This window comes from Physella acuta, unplaced genomic scaffold, assembly GCF_028476545.2.
Source record: "Physella acuta isolate Inbredline_101_S28 unplaced genomic scaffold, ASM2847654v3 ptg001571l, whole genome shotgun sequence".
Classification (NCBI taxonomy): domain Eukaryota; kingdom Metazoa; phylum Mollusca; class Gastropoda; family Physidae; genus Physella; species Physella acuta.
This window is the reverse complement of record NW_026733085.1, coordinates 24,622-44,497: the sequence shown is the minus strand read 5'-3', so window position 1 is coordinate 44,497 and position 19,876 is coordinate 24,622. Positions and strand designations below refer to the sequence as shown.

Genomic DNA, 19,876 nt, shown 5'->3' with positions numbered 1-19,876 from the left:
TAATTTTTGAATATTAGTAGTATCTTTACCGATTGCCCTGTTAATCGAAATGGGTCGACACAGTGGCGTAGCGAGGTCGGGTGTCACCCGGTGCGGCACTTAATGGTGTCACCCCCCCCCAGAGGCGTAGTGAACCTTCCCGGGGACAAACTTTAAAATTTTCGATTTGCACCCCCCCCCCTCAAACTTTTGATTTGCACCCCCCCCCTCAAACTTTTGATTTGCATCCCCCCTCAAGTTTTTCTCTATATATTTTGCTATTTTTTGCCTTGGTGTCACCCCCCGCCCCCACCCTCGCTACGACCCTGTATATATATATATATATATATATATATATATATATATATATATATATATATATATATATATATATATATATATATATACTTACGCAGACACACACATGCACAAAAACACATACGCACACGAGCCTCCATTCTCCCGAAATCCACGATCAGACTTTTAAAATATTATACGGCCCATCCCAGGTATGTTCCACGGCAGACGACCGCTGCTTTACTCTCCAACCACACGGTAACATGTAGGTAGAACAAGGGCCATAACTGTTGTAACCAACACCAGAACAGAATCTGTCATAGAGCCAAAGAAATTCATGTGAAATGTTGGAAAAGTTATTGCTGTTTTCCACAAGGACACAATGACGGATATCAATTGTAAATTTATTACATTGTAATTATCAGTGTACTAAAAAAAGCTTTGATATTAACATATTCTATAAGTGCAATAGATGAAGTAATTGTCTACTATGTCATAACTTTCATTAAAATTTATTTACAAATCCGACGGACGGATATATTAAAGTATATATATATATATATATATATATATATATATATATATATATATATATATATATATATATATATATTTATATATATATATATATATATATATATATATATATATATATATATATATATATATATATATACTAGCGTACCCGACCCCCGCGCGTTGCCGCGGGGAAAGAAGAAAGTTTGACGAAATATATTAGGATTTCACCAACGCGTTATCAATTATAATTATGTGTTCTTAAACGCTTGACCTTCTTTTCTAAAAATTAGTTATTTAAATGTAAACAATGCCTGCGCTATTAGATGCTCGATCTTAATTTCTGACTGGATTGTCTAATAATAGATGCTTATTGCATCATTCGCAAAGTGACAAAACTCTACAGTAGGCTCCTCATATTCAAAAAGTTATTTTTTCATCTTTCGCAAGGTGACGAAACTGTACAGAAGGATTTCATCGCGTTACAAAGTTATTTTTAGAAGCTTGTTGTAGTTTTACCGCTGAATATAGTAGTACCTCTTACTCGCTATGCAGGACGCTCGATTAACGGATGCCAAGTGCCAACACAGTCGCTCTAAAACTCTGGGCGCCAAACCGTGTATTGAGGAAAGTTGTACCCTATATGGCGCCGCCCATAAGAAATTTTAGTTTTCTTCTTCGCAGAAATATTCTCGGGAGTATTCTCATCTACTCCCTAAAGTTTCATGGCACTCGGATGAACCGCATCCGAGTTTTATATTTTATATACCGTGTATAGAGAAAAAATTGCTCCCCCCTGGGGGCGCCCCCCTTGCAATATTAAACAATATTTTTTGCAGAACCCTACCATTGAGTGATCTAATCATCTTCCCAAAGTTTCATGGTACACGGATTAACGGTGTGAAACCGAAATTTTATAAACCGTATATAGAGAAAAATTGCAGCCTCCCGTGGCGCCGCCCTTGCGAAATTAAAAAAAGGATTTTTTTACAGAACCCTTCCCTGAATTGTTCTAATCAACTCCCCCAAAGTCTCATAGCTATCGGATAACGGTGTCACACCAAAATCGACTTATTTTTATATACCGTAAATAGAGAAAATTCGGACCCTCCCGTGGCACCGCCCTTGCAAAATTAAAAATGATTTTTTTTTAAGAACCCTTCCCTAGAGTAGTATAATGAACTCCCAAAAGTTTCAAGCCTATCGGATAAACGGTGTCACTGCAATTCACTTTTATTATTTGTATATACCGTAAATAGAGAAAAATCGGACACTCCCGTGGCGCCGCCCTTGCGAAATTAAAAATTAAATATTACAGAACCCTTTCCTAGAGTGGTATAATGAACTCCCCAAAGTCTCATGGCTATCGAATGAACGATGCCAAACCAAAATCGACTTTTATTTTTATATACGGTATATAGAGAAAAACAAATCGCGCCCTACCGGGGCGCCACCCCTGCGAATTCGAAATTTTTTTTTCGGAGAAACCTCCCCAAGAATATTCTCAACAACTTCCCAAAGTTTCACGGCGATGTAATGAGAGGTGTAGTAATGCATAAAGGACACACACACACACACACACACACACACACACACAGACACACATACATTGCTTTATATATATATATATATATATATATATATATATATATATATATATATATATATATATATATATATATATATATAAATATATAAATTTCTATATATATATATATATATATATATATATATATATATATATATATATATATATATATATATATATATATATATATATATATATAATATTGTATAACCATCACGGTTTTTTGAAAAACACATTTATTAATACCTGCAAAGCCAGTAGCAGCATAGCTCGTTGAATATCCTTGAACTGGACATAAGTTGATGAAAATTCATATATATATATATATATATATATATATATATATATATATATATATATATATATATATATATATATATATATATATATATATATGCATGAGTATATAAAATAGTAGTATAAATTAAACTAAATAATTTAATATATTCTATTTACATAATTTATATAATTCTTTTTTTTTGTTTGGATAGGTAATTGGAGGAACTAAATAACATTCAAAAGGTTCCATAGTTAAAGTGATATACGGCATAGGCAATGGGTGTTGTTTTTTTTTGGGGGGTGGGGGTGGTGGTTATAACCCCTCCCATGGTCCATCGCCAGTGTATGGATTACACACATACACTTTTACAATCGAATATACTATTTCTTCTGATTTGCAGCAAATCGTAAATTACACCCAAAGTTTATCTCTTTGAATAGTAGTGGTGGATAACAACACTGACAAAGATTCAGGTATTCAGGTCATGACAGCTAGCGGAAATTTGATCCATGTTATAGTATGGGAGTGCTGTTATTTTTTAACTCTAGAGGTTGTATGTACGAGTAAGCTGTGGGACAGCTGTGTGTGGTGTATGTGTAGTGTGGTGTGTTCGTGTGGTGTGTGTGTAGTGTGTGTGTGGAGTATGTGTGTGTGTGGTGTGTGTGTTGTGTGTGAGGTGTGTGCGTGTGGTGTGTGTGGTGTGTTGGCGTGTGGTATGTGTGTGTGGTGTGTGTGTGGTGTGTGTGTGTGGTATGTGTGTGGTGCGTGTGTGTGTGTTGTGTGGTGTGTGCGTGTGGTGTGTGAGTGGTGTGGTGCGTGTGTGTGGTGTGTGTGTGGTGTGTGTGTGTGTTGTGTGTGTGTGGTGCGTGTGTGTGTGTGTGGTGTGTGCGTGTGTGTGGTGTATGTGCGTGTGCGTGTGTGTGGTCCGTATGTGTGGTGTGTGTGTGGTGTGTGTGTTTGGTGTGTGTGTTAAGTGCGTGTGGTGTGCGTGTGTGGGGTGTGTTTGTGCGTGTGGTGTGCGTGTGGTGTGTGTGGTGCGTGTGTGTGGTGTGTGTGTTGTGTGTGTTGTGTTGTGTTTGCCTGTGGTGTTTGTGTGGGGTGTGTGTGTGTGTTGTGTGTGTGGTGTATGTGGTGTTTGTGTGGTGTGGTGTGTGTATGGTGTGTATGTGGTGTGTATGTGGTGTGTGTGTAGTGTGTAGTGTGTGGTGTGTGTGTGTGTGTGTGTATAAGTGTGGGACCCCCCCTCCCCCGATGATAAAATCCTGGCTTCGCCACTTAAAGTGATATTTCAACCGTCGGTGAATTGATTTACAAAATTTTACTTACCTGCTTGACCCATAAAAATATGGCCTTTTGCTGAAACAATATTATTAAAAGGTTTAATAATATCTACTTAATTATTTTTATCTATAATAGCAAAGTGTTGGTTGTTTGTATATTTTTGTTTCTAACACCTGTTAGATAGGATATATGGACAAAAGTATCAGAATAATTGCCATTGACAAAGCTTTCTGTTCACTCGCATTCTAACGGAAAAATTAGAGCCATCTCAATAATCGAAGACTGTCCTAGTAAACTGAACGTGATCTTATATAAACTATACTTTTTTTTAAGTCCTTGCAGATACGACACACACTTGATATTTGGTAAGGAGATAGCTCTGATACCGTAGGCTCCTGGAAAAACACCAGTTTTTCCAGAAATGTATAACTGTTGAAAAATGACCTCGCCGCTCAAATTTACCTATTAAAGGGACGTGACTGCGTCGAGAATTAAACTTTTAATTCGACTTTAGTGGACGCTTGTGGACTGGGAAGGGGGGGGGGGGGGAGTGGGTTTGGTCCCCCCCCCTCCCCGAACGAAATGGAATTTATATAGAAAACATATACTTTTACCAGTGTCCGAAAATATCAAGTGCCTCACCCCCCCCCTCCCTGAGAAAAAAAGTCTGTAAGAAACACTGGTTGCTTTCAGTCCATTATTTTTAAAACGTAAACACATACATGTTTCAGTTAACTTTTAATGGCTGGAACCGATAATGACAAGTATTTTCATATTTCAATTTACTCCCAGCCAGCTTGAGAATTTTCACCACACAGACAAAACACAAAGCGCATGTGTGGCCACAGTTGTTTAACTTAATGTTGAAAACTAACTAAACACAGCTATGTATGTAAACTTTCCAATGAGCCCAAGTAGTTCTGTGTTTTGGAGGCCACTTTTCCACCTGACACTCTCTGGGCATATTAAAACATAGAAGCCTGGACAAGTACCAACAGCCATCCCTCCCCACTGTCACCTCCACACTAACTGACCGCCCCCCTCCCCACTGTCACCTCCACACTAACTGACCGCCCCCCTCCCCACTGTCACCTCCACACTAACTGACCGCCCCCCTCCCCACTGTCACCTCCACACTAACTGACCGCCCCCCTCCCCACTGTCACCTCCACACTAACTGACCGCCCCCCTCCCCACTGTCACCTCTACACTAACTGACCGCCCCCCTCCCCACTGTCACCTCCACACTAACTGACCGCCCCCCTCCCCACTGTCACCTCTACACTAACTGACCGCCCCCCTCCCCACTGTCACCTCTACACTAACTGACCGCCCCCCTCCCCACTGTCACCTCCACACTAACTGACCGCCCCCTCCCCACTGTCACCTCTACACTAACTGACCGCCCCCCTCCCCACTGTCACCTCTACACTAACTGCAATCTGGCTGCACCCAGATCTAACTGCTCGGGATTTCCGCATCAATCGACAGGTACCTGGTTAGCACGAGGATTGCCACACCCATCCCTAACTGCTATAACACATTAGAACAAAAATGATAAACCGTCCATTCTCAATGCAGCGAGCAGGTGTATATCAAATATATTCATCGTCTTCCTACAACCATCCTTACTCCGACATCACATTCTAGACCCTGTATATTCAGTCTTTCTTCCAGACTTTTTTCTCCGGGGATGCACTTGAAATTTCCGGGGGGGGGGGGGGGGGGGGGGGAGGGCGTACAACAATTTCCGGGGGGGGGGGGGGGAACACGGCAGTGGCGGAACTAGAAATCAAAGGCTCCCCCGCAAAGAAAAAACTAGGGGCCCCATATATATATATATATATATATATATATATATATATATAAAATCTATATCCTATATGAGTTATTTAGTCTACTTCTTTGCAATATATAACCATTCTGAGAGAACAAACCAGAAAAAATTTAGTCCAAACTATTATTGAGTTATTAGTATCCGAAATATACTGGTCAAAAATATATAAAGGCGTTAAGTTGATTCGTGAATGGTTTCTCGCGTTATGTTTATTTTTTTCATTTTTGGCTTTTATAATATCAATTTTGAAAACATTGATTTTTATAGCTATGCTATTGTATAGTACGACTTATTTAAGTAACAATTCAGAGAATCAATTGCTTTTTAATTTACATAGTACAAAACTATTAAAATGAGCTTCGTGGGCATCCCTATTTTAAAGAAGGGCAGTAAGTCATGCAAGTAGTGTGAATGTTTACCTACCTTTCAAACTATAGCTCTTGTAGATTTTAAAATATTTTTCTACGCAACAATCTCTGCTATAGTAGACCTGTTTTTTTTTTACAAAACCACTTTCAAGATGCATGAAAAACATAATTTAAAAAAAAAATCATTGCTTTTTGGTCGGAACTGGGCCCCTAAACGTCCTGCCCCCCCCCCCCCCCCCCGCATTGCGGGGTCTGGCGGTATGGTAGTTCCGCCCCTGGAACACGGACATTGTCAAAAGTATATATTTCCTATATAAATTCCATTTCGTTTCGGGAGGGGGGGGGGGGGGTGGGGGTGGGGCAGTGCCCCCCCCCTTCCCGTAGAGATGCCTGGGAGAAACTCTGTGTATATTAAGACCGCAACGATATTTAAGAACCCCCTCGCCAATCTTATGTAACCTGGATATGTTATAACATAGAACATTTTTCCAGCCGAATCTTGATCCTACAGTATAATATTTTGTATCATCCCCATCCCTCACACAACACAATCATTGTCTAAAGTATAACATTTTGTATCTACACCAACCCTCAGCATTTTTAGAACGGCCCCCATCCTCATCCCTCACACAACACATTGTCTAAAGGCTAACAACATAGAAAAGGCAAAGGCAGTTCGATATAAGCTTTTTCTATACCAAGAACATACGTGATATAAAATAACCCAAGGTAAAGATTTATGCAATGTCTCTCGTGTTATTTGATAAGTGCACGGAACTTTAGATTAGTCCGTACAAAATCTTACATAATTTATAAAATGTTTTGTGGCGCGAACCAGGATAAAACAGTAGGGCCTATATGGTAAACATTTTTAGTTAAGGTGTAAGCTTTGTAGGTAATACAACAACCTACAGTGTTAAACTTTAAAACCATTTTTAGTATAAGCTATATAATGCTATATCGTTCTGAGTATTGTAAGCAAGCAGAGCAGTGGCGTAGTGAGGTCGGGTGTCACCCGGTGTGGCACTTAATGGTGTCACCCCTCCAGAGGCATAGCGACCCATCCCGGGGACAAACTTTCAAATTTTCGATTTGAACCCCCCCATACTTTCGATTTGCACCCCCCCCCCTCGAACTTTTGATTTGCACCCCCCCCCTTTCAAGTTTTTCTCTATATATTTTTCTTTTTTTTTTTTGCCTTGGTGTCACCCCCCCTATAAATGGTGTCACCCGGTGCGGTCCGCACCCCCCTCTCGCTACACCTCTGCACCAGAGTTATGTTTTGGACACGATAAAATGTAGTAGCTACAAACTAAGAAGACGAGTGTTTATACCTATAATGTCTTGTATCTTGATAGTATTCTTCATATCCCAAGTTGATTCTCTGGGTATTGCCGGGCCGTATCGTAGCCTTACCACTAGCTCCTGGCCAAACTCTCCCTTTAGAAGTTCCATGGGAACATGGGCAAAGAAACGCCGGGGGAACGAATGTTGGCAGTGACAATTTTTATCTTTCCAATTGACTGGCAGTTTGCAGTCGTGGTGTATGAGTTCATCTCGGATTTCGCAAATCTGATGGGTAAAGAATTAAAACACTCGCATGCATTACACTAGTTTCTAAAATATTCAAACCGTTGGTAACTTACTTAAAGCTACCTGAACGAAGGCCCAATTGAGAAGAGATACAATGTCTCTACACACAAAAAAAAAAGTAATCGCCGCCTCTAGCCCATTTTACAACCGTTCCCATCGAATATCCTATCACGACGTCTCTCCTAGCCTTCCTCGCCAACCTAAATTTTACTACAACACGACATACGACTGATGCTTAGGGGCTCTTGAATGACGATTTTGCTTGTCCGTTTCACGTAGAAGCTACACAAAGCCGATTTCATTAAACAGCCACAATGCAAGTCTTTAAATACATAGTTAATAAACACGCCAACATTAGTGTTGCACCAGAAATATGTAGACCTAAAAGCACAATTAATCCATCCATCTATTAACTCCACACAAGCAATGGAGTGTGTTAAACAATAATCAACGAACTTTACTGGACGTGGAGGGGACGGCTTAGTGTGGACCCCCATATATTAAATTGTACATCAGTAACCCAAAATAATTATCATTAAAAAAGTTAAAAAAAAACCAACGTTTTCTGATTGAACTAAAAAGTAGAAAATACTCGATTTTATCTTCTCGCATTCACTTTTTTTTGGGTAAACGAAGACAACTCGTAAAAAACACGTGCCTTTTCCAATCGACGTTTCTTCTGTGTTGCCGTTTCTTTCACCATTTTGCCCTCGCGTGCAAACCATTCGACCATCAACATTCTACTTCCTGATCAGTCAGATTTGCATAGGTTTGTACACAAACACCGCGTGACCACTACTCAGTAAGCCAAAAGAGGGAGAGTACCGAACCTTGTTTTCGTCAAATTACAATTACTGGGTTATTTTTTTCCCCACGTTTTTTTGTACAAATATATAGTGGTCTAAAATGATCAATAAAATGTTTCCATGGATCAATTTAGTAATAATAACAATTGAATATTCTATTGTCATCGAAAACAAAGCTTCCCTGAAAATTTCAGAGCGCTAGCTAACTGGGAAGTGCCCGAAATTTCGATCGCAAGATTTGATTGGAGAACCAAACAAACAAACAAACAGACGCGAAAGCAAGTTAAAGAAAACGTGGGAAAATAACACATGAATAGCCAGACTACACACCCTAAAAAGGCGTCACACTATAATCTATGATCCTTATTTTACTAACTCTAATAGAGTTAGAGGCTAGATTTTGTAACAGAAAACACTATGAATTTTTTTTTAAATTTTTTATATTTTGTATGGGGAAATACCATTTAATGTATTATTGATTTTAATGGTCTTCGCCATACCAAAGTTTGGTAGCATCAATGATTATATGGCCGCCTTGACATGGATATCACTTATTCATAAGAGTCCCTGATGCATGCACATATTTTCCTTTAAGTATTCTAACCAACATACACAATTAATAAATACGTGTTTTTTTTCCGGAGCAATTAGTATCTTGTTACATTTTAACAACAATTTACCAAAATTCTTTTTAAAACGCAAAATAACGACTGAAATTTGGTTTCTCAGATTCAATTAACACTTTCTGAACCTCCTCGTTATAAATCGTCACTTAAGTCAGGATTCCCCCTCCCCTAGGTGACGTGTGTAAGGAGAATCCTTTTTACATTTTTCCAGCCTTTTAAATTATTTTTCTCGCGTGCTTTCCAATACTATATTTAGCATGGCCTCAATTATTATTATAATTAGGCGAATGAAATTACAGTGAATCGACGTAAATTTATAGTTTATGATGTGTTAATCTTTGAAACACCTGTTGCGTTCTCAGCACACTGTTATCAATGGGATATTTTATGTTAGCTTTTTACACACACACACATACACACACAGACAGAGACACACACATATACACCCACAAACACACATACAAACATGAACAGGTAAATGCATACACGAACACACACACACACACACACACACACACTCGAACACACACACACGAACACACACACGCGTAAAATTAAAATTAGTTACAACTCTGACCAAGTGGTTTGCTTTAAACCGTCTTAATAAAAAAACAACTTACCGACAGCCACGCGAAGATACTGGTAGCACATTTGTTACGCATGCTTCTGTGGCTTGGGCAATACTCGAAGTTGAAAAAATGTGCTTTGTCTCTCATGTAAGTGACATTTGGGTGAAATATAGAACCGAAAATAAAGATGTCGGGATGGACCCACCATATGCACTCTCTACACGCGGGTTGGTAGCCATCGAGTTGGGAGACCACTCGGTTCTCAATGAATTCTGAGCTCCTTACTTCATTGCCTAGTTCTGAATGAAAAAAATCGATAGATTAATATCATACTGTAATGCGGGAAAATCTTTCGGTATTTAACAATTAATTAATGAGATGGAATATTGAAATTTTCTCTCCAACACGGGAGCCAGACGTTTTCTCGAAAGACACTTGCCCGAATCGAAAATTGCCCGAATGGACACTTACCCTAATGGACACTCGCCCGAATGGACAATTGCCTGAATGAACACTTACCATAATGGACACTTGATCGAATTATGGACCATTTCTCCCTTGTACGATTTAAAGTCAAACCCAACAATATCTAATATAGGACTAAATGCACGTCCACGTTCACGTCTACGTCTACGTCTTTGTCTACACCCACGTCCACACTTCACGTCCACTCCCACGTCCGCACCTACGTCGATGTCTACGTCCATAACTACATCTACATCTACATCTACATCTACACCTACACCTACACCTACACCTACACCTACACCTACACCTACACCTACACCTACACCTACACCTACACCTACACCTACACCTACACCTACACCTACACCTACACCTACACCTACACCTACACCTACACCTACACCTACACCTACACCTTCCTACACCTACACCTACACCTACACCTACACCTACACCTACACCTACACCTACACCTACACCTACACCTACACCTACACCTACACCTACACCTACACCTACACCTACACCTACACCTACACCTACACCTACACCTACACCTACACCTACACCTACACCTAAATCTACACCTACACCTACACCTACACCTACACCTACACCTACACCTACACCTACACCTACACCTACACCTACACCTACACCTACACCTACACCTACACCTACACCTACACCTACACCTACACCTACACCTACACCTACACCTACTCCTACACCTACAGCTACAGCTACAGCTACAGCTACATCTACATCTACATCTACATCTACATCTACATCTACATCTACACCTACACCTACACCTACACCTACACCTACACCCACACCCACACCCACACCCACACCCACACCCACACCCACACCCACACCTACACCTACACCTACACCTACACCTACACCTACAGCTACATCTACATCTACATCTACATCTACATCTACATCTACATCTACATCTACATCTACATCTACATCTACATCTACATCTACATCTACATCTACATCTACATCTACATCTACACCTACACCTACACCTACACCTACACCTACACCTACACCTACACCTACACCTACACCTACACCTACACCTACACCTACACCTACACCTACACCTACACCTACACCTACACCTACACCTACACCTACACCTACACCTACACCTACACCTACACCTACACCTACACCTACACCTACACCTACACCTACACCTACACCTACACCTACACCTACACCTACACCTACACCTACACCTACACCTACACCTACACCTACACCTACACCTACACCTACACCTACACCTACACCTACACCTACACCTACATCTACATCTACATCTACATCTACATCTACATCTACATCTACACCTACATCTACACCTACACCTACACCTACATCTACATCTACAGCTACAGCTACAGCTACAGCTACAGCTTACTTTACATCTACATCTACATCTACATCTACATCTACATCTACATCTACATCTACATCTACATCTACATCTACATCTACATCTACATCTACATCTACATCTACATCTACATCTACATCTACATCTACATCTACATCTACATCTACATCTACATCTACATCTACATCTACATCTACATCTACATCTACATCTACATCTACATCTACATCTACATCTACATCTACATCTACATCTACATCTACATCTACATCTACATCTACATCTACATCTACATCTACATCTACATCTACATCTACATCTACATCTACATCTACATCTACATCTACATCTACATCTACATCTACATCTACATCTACATCTACATCTACATCTACATCTACATCTACATCTACATCTACATCTACATCTACATCTACATCTACATCTACATCTACATCTACATCTACATCTACATCTACATCTACATCTACATCTACATCTACATCTACATCTACATCTACATCTACATCTACATCTACATCTACATCTACATCTACATCTACATCTACATCTACATCTACATCTACATCTAATTCTATGCCACGTCCACGTCCACATGCACATTTACATTCACATCCACATCCACATCCACATCCACATCCATATCCATATCCACTTCCACATCCACTTCCACATCCACATCCACATCCACATCCGCATCCACATCCACATCCACATCCACATCCACATCCACATCCACATCCACATCCACATCCACATCCACATCCACATCTACATCCACATGGTACAGCTAACGTAATTCTGTATTAAATTATTAAGTTTACTAACTTTTAAACGTTGATTTAGAACAATTAAAATGTATCATGTTTACGAATAAAATATATATATATATATATAAAATTCACCTGTTAAAACGACAAAAAGAGTGAATTTCAAGGCGTTTAACAGCATTCTTACTGGAAGTTATAAACTAGTTCAACAGCAAAGAAGGCAATCTGCAAAAGCAAGAACGAGTATTTCTTTTTAAGGTTTTTTTTAGCGCAATTTCCATTCTGGAGAATTGCGTTTATTAACTCATCTTTTCTGGGAATGAATAGATGTATGGATGTGTGTTCGCAGCTTTAAGTCGTATCTCCTTCTCAACGAAGCAATATCGAGGACTAGTTCCCAAAGCAATTATGTTAAGCAGGCTACGAGGATGATAGTGGGCCAAAAAAATTCCGGAATTCCTTCCTGGATTTCCTGGAAAAGCCAAAAAACCTCGAAACAAATGCAGTTTTTGGCCTATATCTCGGCGACCAGACCACTTAGCGACTTGAAACATTTACCAATCGATTACTGCCATAATTTAGAACAATATTGCCGAAGAAAGTTTTCAAAAATATCCTTTCGTTCGGTCACAAAATTTTCTTTAAACTTACATTATACATAATACACTACAGTACTATATAGCAATATATAGATATCTATTTTTCGCTATCTTTTAGATATTGCTATAAGTTTATTTTTTTAATTACTTGTTTACTTATTAATTCAAACGTTATTTTTGTACCCTATTAATTTATTTATAAATTATATGAGAGTGATAGGGAGTTACAATTACAAGGTTTTGTTTCGCTAGGCCTAATAATAGAGTTATATGACTAAAAACCATTGCGCGCCTACTGAACGTGATGGCGCAGCCATGGAACGTGATGACGCATCTATTGAACGTGATGACGATTTAGAATTTTTATGGATAACATAAGGAAATTGCGCTTAAATTGTCACTAGACTTTTTAATTAACTTGTTTTTTGTTTTGTTCATAATGTCTGCTTAATTTTTCATGTATGCATGTTTGCTTTTTGTTTGTGGATGATGGCAAATCTTTTAACACAAATTTGACCCGCTTTTAATGCAGTGGTTTCGTAGGAAACTTCGATATACATTAGTCACCGATGACATTAGATTAGTCATTAAAATTATTATAATTAAAAAAGTATTTAGTTCAACAATTAAAAAGGAAGATAATAAGAACTGTTAGTTTCATGCCGCGGACTACAAATAGTTTTTAGACATCGCAAGCGGCGGGTTGGGTGTTCAAAACTGATATTTTTAAAAAATGCATCATTTAAAAATAAATAAAATAAAAACATTTTAATAACAAGTTTGTCTCCATTCGGGCGTTTGACGCATGCAGCTAATGTACAGAAAAGGGCTTTCGGAAAAACGGCATTTGGGAAAAATGTCTTGAAAAATGTCTTTCGGAATTGGTCGTAGACCCGTTAGGATTAGATTACGTATGTGTATGTGTATGCGAATGCGTATGCGTATGCGTATGCGTATGCGTATGCGTATGCGTATGCGTATGCGTATGCGTATGCGTATGCGTATGGGTATGCGTATGTGTATGTGTATGTGTATGTGTATGTGTATGTGTATGTGTATGTGTATGTGTATGTGTATGTGTATGTGTATGTGTATGTGTATGTGTATGTGTATGTGTATGTGTATGTGTATGTGTATGTGTATGTGTATGTGTATGTGTATGTGTATGTGTATGTGTATGTGTATGTGTATGTGTATGTGTATGTGTATGTGTATGTGTATGTGTATGTGTATGTGTATGTGTATGTGTATGTGTATGTGTATGTGTATGTGTATGTGTATGTGTATGTGTATGTGTATGTGCATGTGCATGTGCATGTGTATGTGTATGTGTATGTGTATGTGTATGTGTATGTGGGTGTGGGTGTGGGTGTGGGTGTGGTTGTGGGTGTGTGTGTGTATGTGTATGTGTATCGAAACCAGGTTAGGAACCGTTGTTAGATTTAATTGACGCAGTCAACAAGTCTTAAGTTTTTTCGAATGATGTATACAATATTTTTAAAATTATGTGTGGTGTTAAAGAAATAAATGTGGTTTTTATACATATGGAAACATATTGGAACACCTCCTATGACCAATTCCTGGCTACGCCACTGCCTGTACATGTAATTATTGTTTTTCTCACGAAAATGAAAGTTCAGTTCACAACTTAGGCTTGATGAAAATAAATAAAAATGTATCCTTAAAAAAAGGTCTAACTAAAAAAAAATAATTTTTAGGTTCACTGGATTTGCTACTTTAAAAAATAGATTCTAGTAATACTTAATTTTAACGGCCGCTTTTATGGTAAAATAAAAAAAACAACACTTTTCTATCCACGTCAATAATAATGATCGAAACCATTTAGTCGAAATCGGCCGTCTCCATTAAACTCACGAATTATAATGATATAGATCTAGATTTATATCCATTTATTATTTTTAGATCTTAAGCTTACCGAATAAAGCAATAAAAATCGTAAGTTTACACTGACATTGATGTAGATATAGCATGATTCATGTCTTAAAACAATAAAGTCACAGGATTTTAAACAATGGGGCAATAGCTGCAATAGCTAAGGAAATGGAGCTAGAGCCACTAGCGCGCACCCAAGGCAGTGCATTATCAATTATCTACAATTTTTTTTTCCGGTTTTGTTTCACACCAAGACAATACCTGCTTGTCGAAAAAATTTCATTCTTCAGAAAAACAATAATTAAAATATAGAACCACCGAATATGACATAGGAAATACAATAAACTTTTATATCAATCGCTTGAAATAATAATATGTTCAAAATAATTTAAAAAAATAATTAAACACATACACACACATAAAGGAGCTGCATATCCGTGCTTTCTTACGGTTTGAAAATTAGCACAAATAAACCGGGAGTGATCTCCTCTAAACTTTATCGAAAATTCTTATATAAAACAACAGGGGATGGGAACTCCATTTTAAATACTTAAAGTTTTTAAAATAGAATAGAATCTCATAGAAAAAAGAATTGAACACCAAGTGAACGCAAAATAAAATGTGCATAATAATTAGTACTTTATAAATTTACATGCGTTTTTTGAGAAATCGGAAATAGCGTAAATTAGTACTTTCGGTCAACGGAAATTACTCAAAATTTGACAGAAGGTAGAGAATTAGATCTTTTACTTACATGTGAAATTTCATTTATCTACCTGAAATAGTACTCAAGCTAAAGGCTTTTGAAAAATTCAAAGTAGTAAAAGTACCACTTCCGGTTATCGGAAATCGCTCACAAGTTGATACGGATCTACGATTTTGATAAAATACTTATATATGAAATTTCATCAACCTAGCTGTAACGGTACTCAAGTTATTGTGTTTACACACAGACAGTCAGACAGACAGACAGACACACACACACAGACATACGGACAAGATTGCAAAATTATGTTTTTCCGTATCAGTGAGGTGTAAAACGTCGAGACTTGTAAAAATCTCGATTTTTTTTTTGCACGATTACAGGACTTTCTCTATACTTCGTATATACGAGAAAGTAATAAACCGGGAGTGATCTCTCCAAAACTTTCTCGAATACTCTTATATAAAATGAGAAGGGGATGGGAACTCGGGCTATAGACATGATTTTTAATCAATTTTAAATACTTAGTTTTAAAAATAGAATAAAATCTCGTAGACAAAAAAAATGCACACCAAGTGAACGCCAAATAAAAAAGTGCATAATAGTGCGCAATATTATTAGTACTTTATAAATTTACAAGCGTTTTTGAGAAATCGGAAATAGCGTAAATTAGTACTTCCGGTCAACGACAATTACTCGAAATTTGACAGAAGGTAGAGAATTAGATCTTTTACTTACATGTGAAATTTCATTTATCTCTCTGAAATAGTACTCAAGTTATAGGCTTTTGAAAAATTCAAAGTAGAATAAGTACCACTTCCGGTTATCGGAAATCGCTCAAAAGTTGATACGGATCTACGATTTTGAAAAAAAATACTTATATATGAAATTTCATCAACCTAGCTGTAACGGTACTCTAGTTATCGTGTTTACACACACACACACTGACACACAGACAGACACACAGACATACGGACAAGATTGCAAAATTATGTTTTTCCGTATCAGTGAGATGTAAAACGTCGAGATTTGTAAAAATCTCGATTTTTTTTTGCACGATTACAATACTTTCTATATACTTCGTATATACGAGAAAGTAAAAAAGCAAAAACAATTTGGCGACATAAACAATGGCATCCTGCTATTCGATAGGCCGCCATAAATTTTATTGTACACATCGTAGCTAAAAAAGAAAAACTAGGTCATGGGGTTTAAATTTGCATTGTTATTTTAAAAACTTGATCTGCAAAATTTTGTAAACAAATAAACCGGGAGTGATCTCCACAAACTTTTCTCGAATATTCTTATCTAACTTGGAATATAGACATGATTTAATTACTTAAACTTTTAAAAATAGAATAGAATCTCATAGAAAAAAGAATTGCGCACCAAGCGAACGCCAAAACAAAATGTGCATAATAGTGCGCAATATTATTAGTACTTTATAAATTTACATGCGTTTTTTTTTAGAAATAGAAAATAGCGTAAATTTATACTTCCGGTCAACGGAAATTACTCAAAATTTGACAGAAAGTAGAGAATTAGATCTTTTATCCACATGTGAAATTTCATTTATCTATCCTAAACAGTACTCAAGTTATAGGCTTTTGAAAAATTCAAAGTAGAAAAAGTACCACTTCCGGTTATCGGAAATCGCTCAAAAGCTGCTACGGATCTACGATTTTGATAAAATACTTATATATGAAATTTCATCAACCTAGCTGTAATGGTACTCAAGTTGTCGTGTTTACGAGAAAGTAAAAACAAGGTAATTAAAAAGTCTAGTGACAATTTTAGCGCAATTTCCTTATGTTATCTAAAAATAGCTCTGTCGTAGCTTAAATCAAGAACAGGGTTAGTAAAATCATTGGTTAAAATACATGTTTTATTTACAATAGAGTTACATGACTAAACCCCATTGCGCGCCTAGCTACTGAACGTGATGACGCAGCCATTTAACGTGATGGCGCAGCTATTGAACGTGATGACGCGTGTGGTGTGGTTGGATAAACGCCTACTAATTCGGTCCAAATTTTAATTAATTCAAAAAAATTTTTGTGACCGAACCAAAATATATTTTTGAAAACTTTCTTCGGCAATATTGTTTTAAATTATGGCAGGAATCGATTGGTACATGTTTCAAGCCGCTAAGTGGTCTGGTTGCCGAGATATGGGCCAAAAACTGCATTTTTTCGAGTTTTTTTGGCTTTTCCGGGAAATCCGTGAAAGAAACCCGGAATTTTTATAGCCTATGTTCATCCCCGTAACTTGCTTAACATAATTGCTTTTGGAACTAGTCATCGATATTGCTTCGTTGAGGAGGAGTTACGACTTAAAGCTGCGGACACACATCCATCCATCCATCCATCCATTCATTCATACATTCATACATCCAGAAATGACGGGTTAATAAACGCAATTCTCCAGAATGGAAATTGCGCTAAAAACTATAAAGTTGGGCTGTCAGAAATCGATCATGGAGTTCCTGTACAGCCAATCAATGTTTGTCTTACGAAAGTGAAACATCGGGTTATATCTTAGGCTTGATGAAAATAAATAGAAATGTAGCCTTTATTTTCAAGTTCTCTGGATCTGCAACTTTCATAGCATTGATTCTAAAAATATTAATTTTCTGAATTAATTTTAGGCTTAAGTTTTTATTTTTTATAATTTTTACGGTCCGAAATCTAAATAAACGGGGAGTGATCTCCCCTAAACTTTCTCGAATATTCTAATATAAAACTACGAGGGATGGCAACTCAGGAAATAAAAATGTGCTTTTTACTCCATGTGAACAACATTACGGAAGGATTCTCGTCAACTCGCTGGTGTCCATTAAAACTGGATTGAAAAATTATGTCTATATCCCGCGTTGCCATCCCGCGTAGTGTTATATCAGAATACTCGAGAAAGTTTAGAGGAGATCACTCCCGGTTTATTTTATCTAGATCTAGATTCTAGAGTATTCTAGATTCTAGATCTAGACTAGATGTAGATTATTGTCTACTAGATAGATCTAGTTAAATTAAAGTGATTTACATTTATGAATATTGAAGATCTATTACGTTTGTAGCATTTATTACTTTAACTTACCGAATAAATCAACAAAAGTAAGTTGTAGATACAAATATGTATTTATGACATAACCTAGGCCATAATACTAATAGATCTTTCACGTTGCACAAAGACTGAACACATTGATGTCAAGGTTGTAGTTGCACGTATGCTGAATAAGTCTACTTACGCGTATTTAAGGAACTGCACTTTGTCATACCCTATTTTGTTTCGCACCAACGCAAAGCGCAATTGTAAAACAAGGTAATTAAAAAGTCTAGTGACAATTTTAGCGCAATTTCCTTATGTTATCTAAAAATAGCTCTGTCGTAGCGTAAATCAAGAGCAGGGTTAGTAAAACCATTGGTTAGTTATTAAAACGTTTTTTATTAATTTTTTTCAGTATTTTACATGTTTTATTTACAATAGAGTTACATGACTAAAAACCATTGCGCGCCTACTGAACGTGATGGCGCAGCCATGGAACGCGATGGCGCAGCTATTGAACGTGATGACGCGTGTGGTGTGGTTGGAAAAAATGCCTACTAATTCGGTCCAAATTTAATTAATTCAAAAATTTTTTGTGACCGAACGAAAGGATATTTTTGAAAACTTTCTTCGGCAATATTGTTCTAAATTATGACAGGAATCGATTGGTACATGTTTCAAGTCGCTAAGTGGTCTGGTTGCCGAGATATGGGCCAAAAACTGAATTTTTTCGAGCTTTTTTGGCTTTTCCGGGAAATACATGAAAGAAACCCGGAATTTTTATGGCCTATGCTCATTCTCGTAACTTGCTTAACATAATTGCTTTTGAAACTAGTCATCGATATTGCTTCGTTGAGGAGGAGATACGACTTAAAGCCCGGACACACATTCATCCATACATTCATTCATCCATACATTCATCCATCCATTCCCAGAAATGACGAGTTAATAAACGCAATTCTCCAGAATGGAAATTGCGCTAAAAATAAATTGGTAAAACCTTGATGATAATATTGATAACAAGCTTTTAAAGGGACTGAAAATGAATAAAACAGAAACGATCTTCCTTAAATATTTTATGTGCGACTGAGGAGTACACGTTTCTTTTTCTTTCTTTAAAAAAACATTCATTGATTATTATTATAAATGGTTTGCTTTTTTGCATTTGAATTATTTTCCACCTTTTAGTAATTCAATGAATGAATGAATGAATGAATGAA

General features: G+C 37.4%; 1 protein-coding gene across 2 annotated transcripts; it reads right to left on the bottom strand.

Annotated features, from left to right (window-relative positions):
- Positions 1–395: 395 nt before the first annotated feature.
- On the bottom strand, positions 396–18,844 carry LOC131928932 (uncharacterized). 2 transcript variants are annotated; one of them, XM_059285107.1, is made up of 7 exons: positions 18,708–18,844; positions 12,555–12,644; positions 9,792–10,039; positions 7,481–7,718; positions 3,987–4,016; positions 2,627–2,668; positions 396–590 (listed from the first exon to the last, which is right to left on the bottom strand). In XM_059285107.1, the coding sequence occupies exons 2-7, from the start codon at positions 12,598–12,600 to the stop codon at positions 517–519; spliced, it is 678 nt and encodes a 225-aa protein (XP_059141090.1). In that variant the 5' UTR covers positions 12,601–12,644; positions 18,708–18,844; the 3' UTR covers positions 396–516. The 2 variants fall into 2 exon arrangements, with proteins under 2 accessions (XP_059141090.1, XP_059141091.1); XM_059285108.1 differs by lacking the exon at positions 18,708–18,844 and adding an exon at positions 14,955–15,038.
- Between the last annotated feature and the right edge of the window lie 1,032 nt (positions 18,845–19,876).

Coding starts and splice junctions, on each gene's coding strand:
- LOC131928932 (XM_059285107.1), bottom strand. CDS start 12,600: ATGCTGTTAAACGCCTTGAAATTCACTCTTTTTGTCGTTTTAACAG. Junction 7,719..9,791: donor GTATCTTCGCGTGGCTGTCG/GTAAGTTGTTTT, acceptor TTTACCCATCAG/ATTTGCGAAATCCGAGATGA. Junction 2,669..3,986: donor TATTTTTATGGGTCAAGCAG/GTAAGTAAAATT, acceptor ACTTATGTCCAG/TTCAAGGATATTCAACGAGC.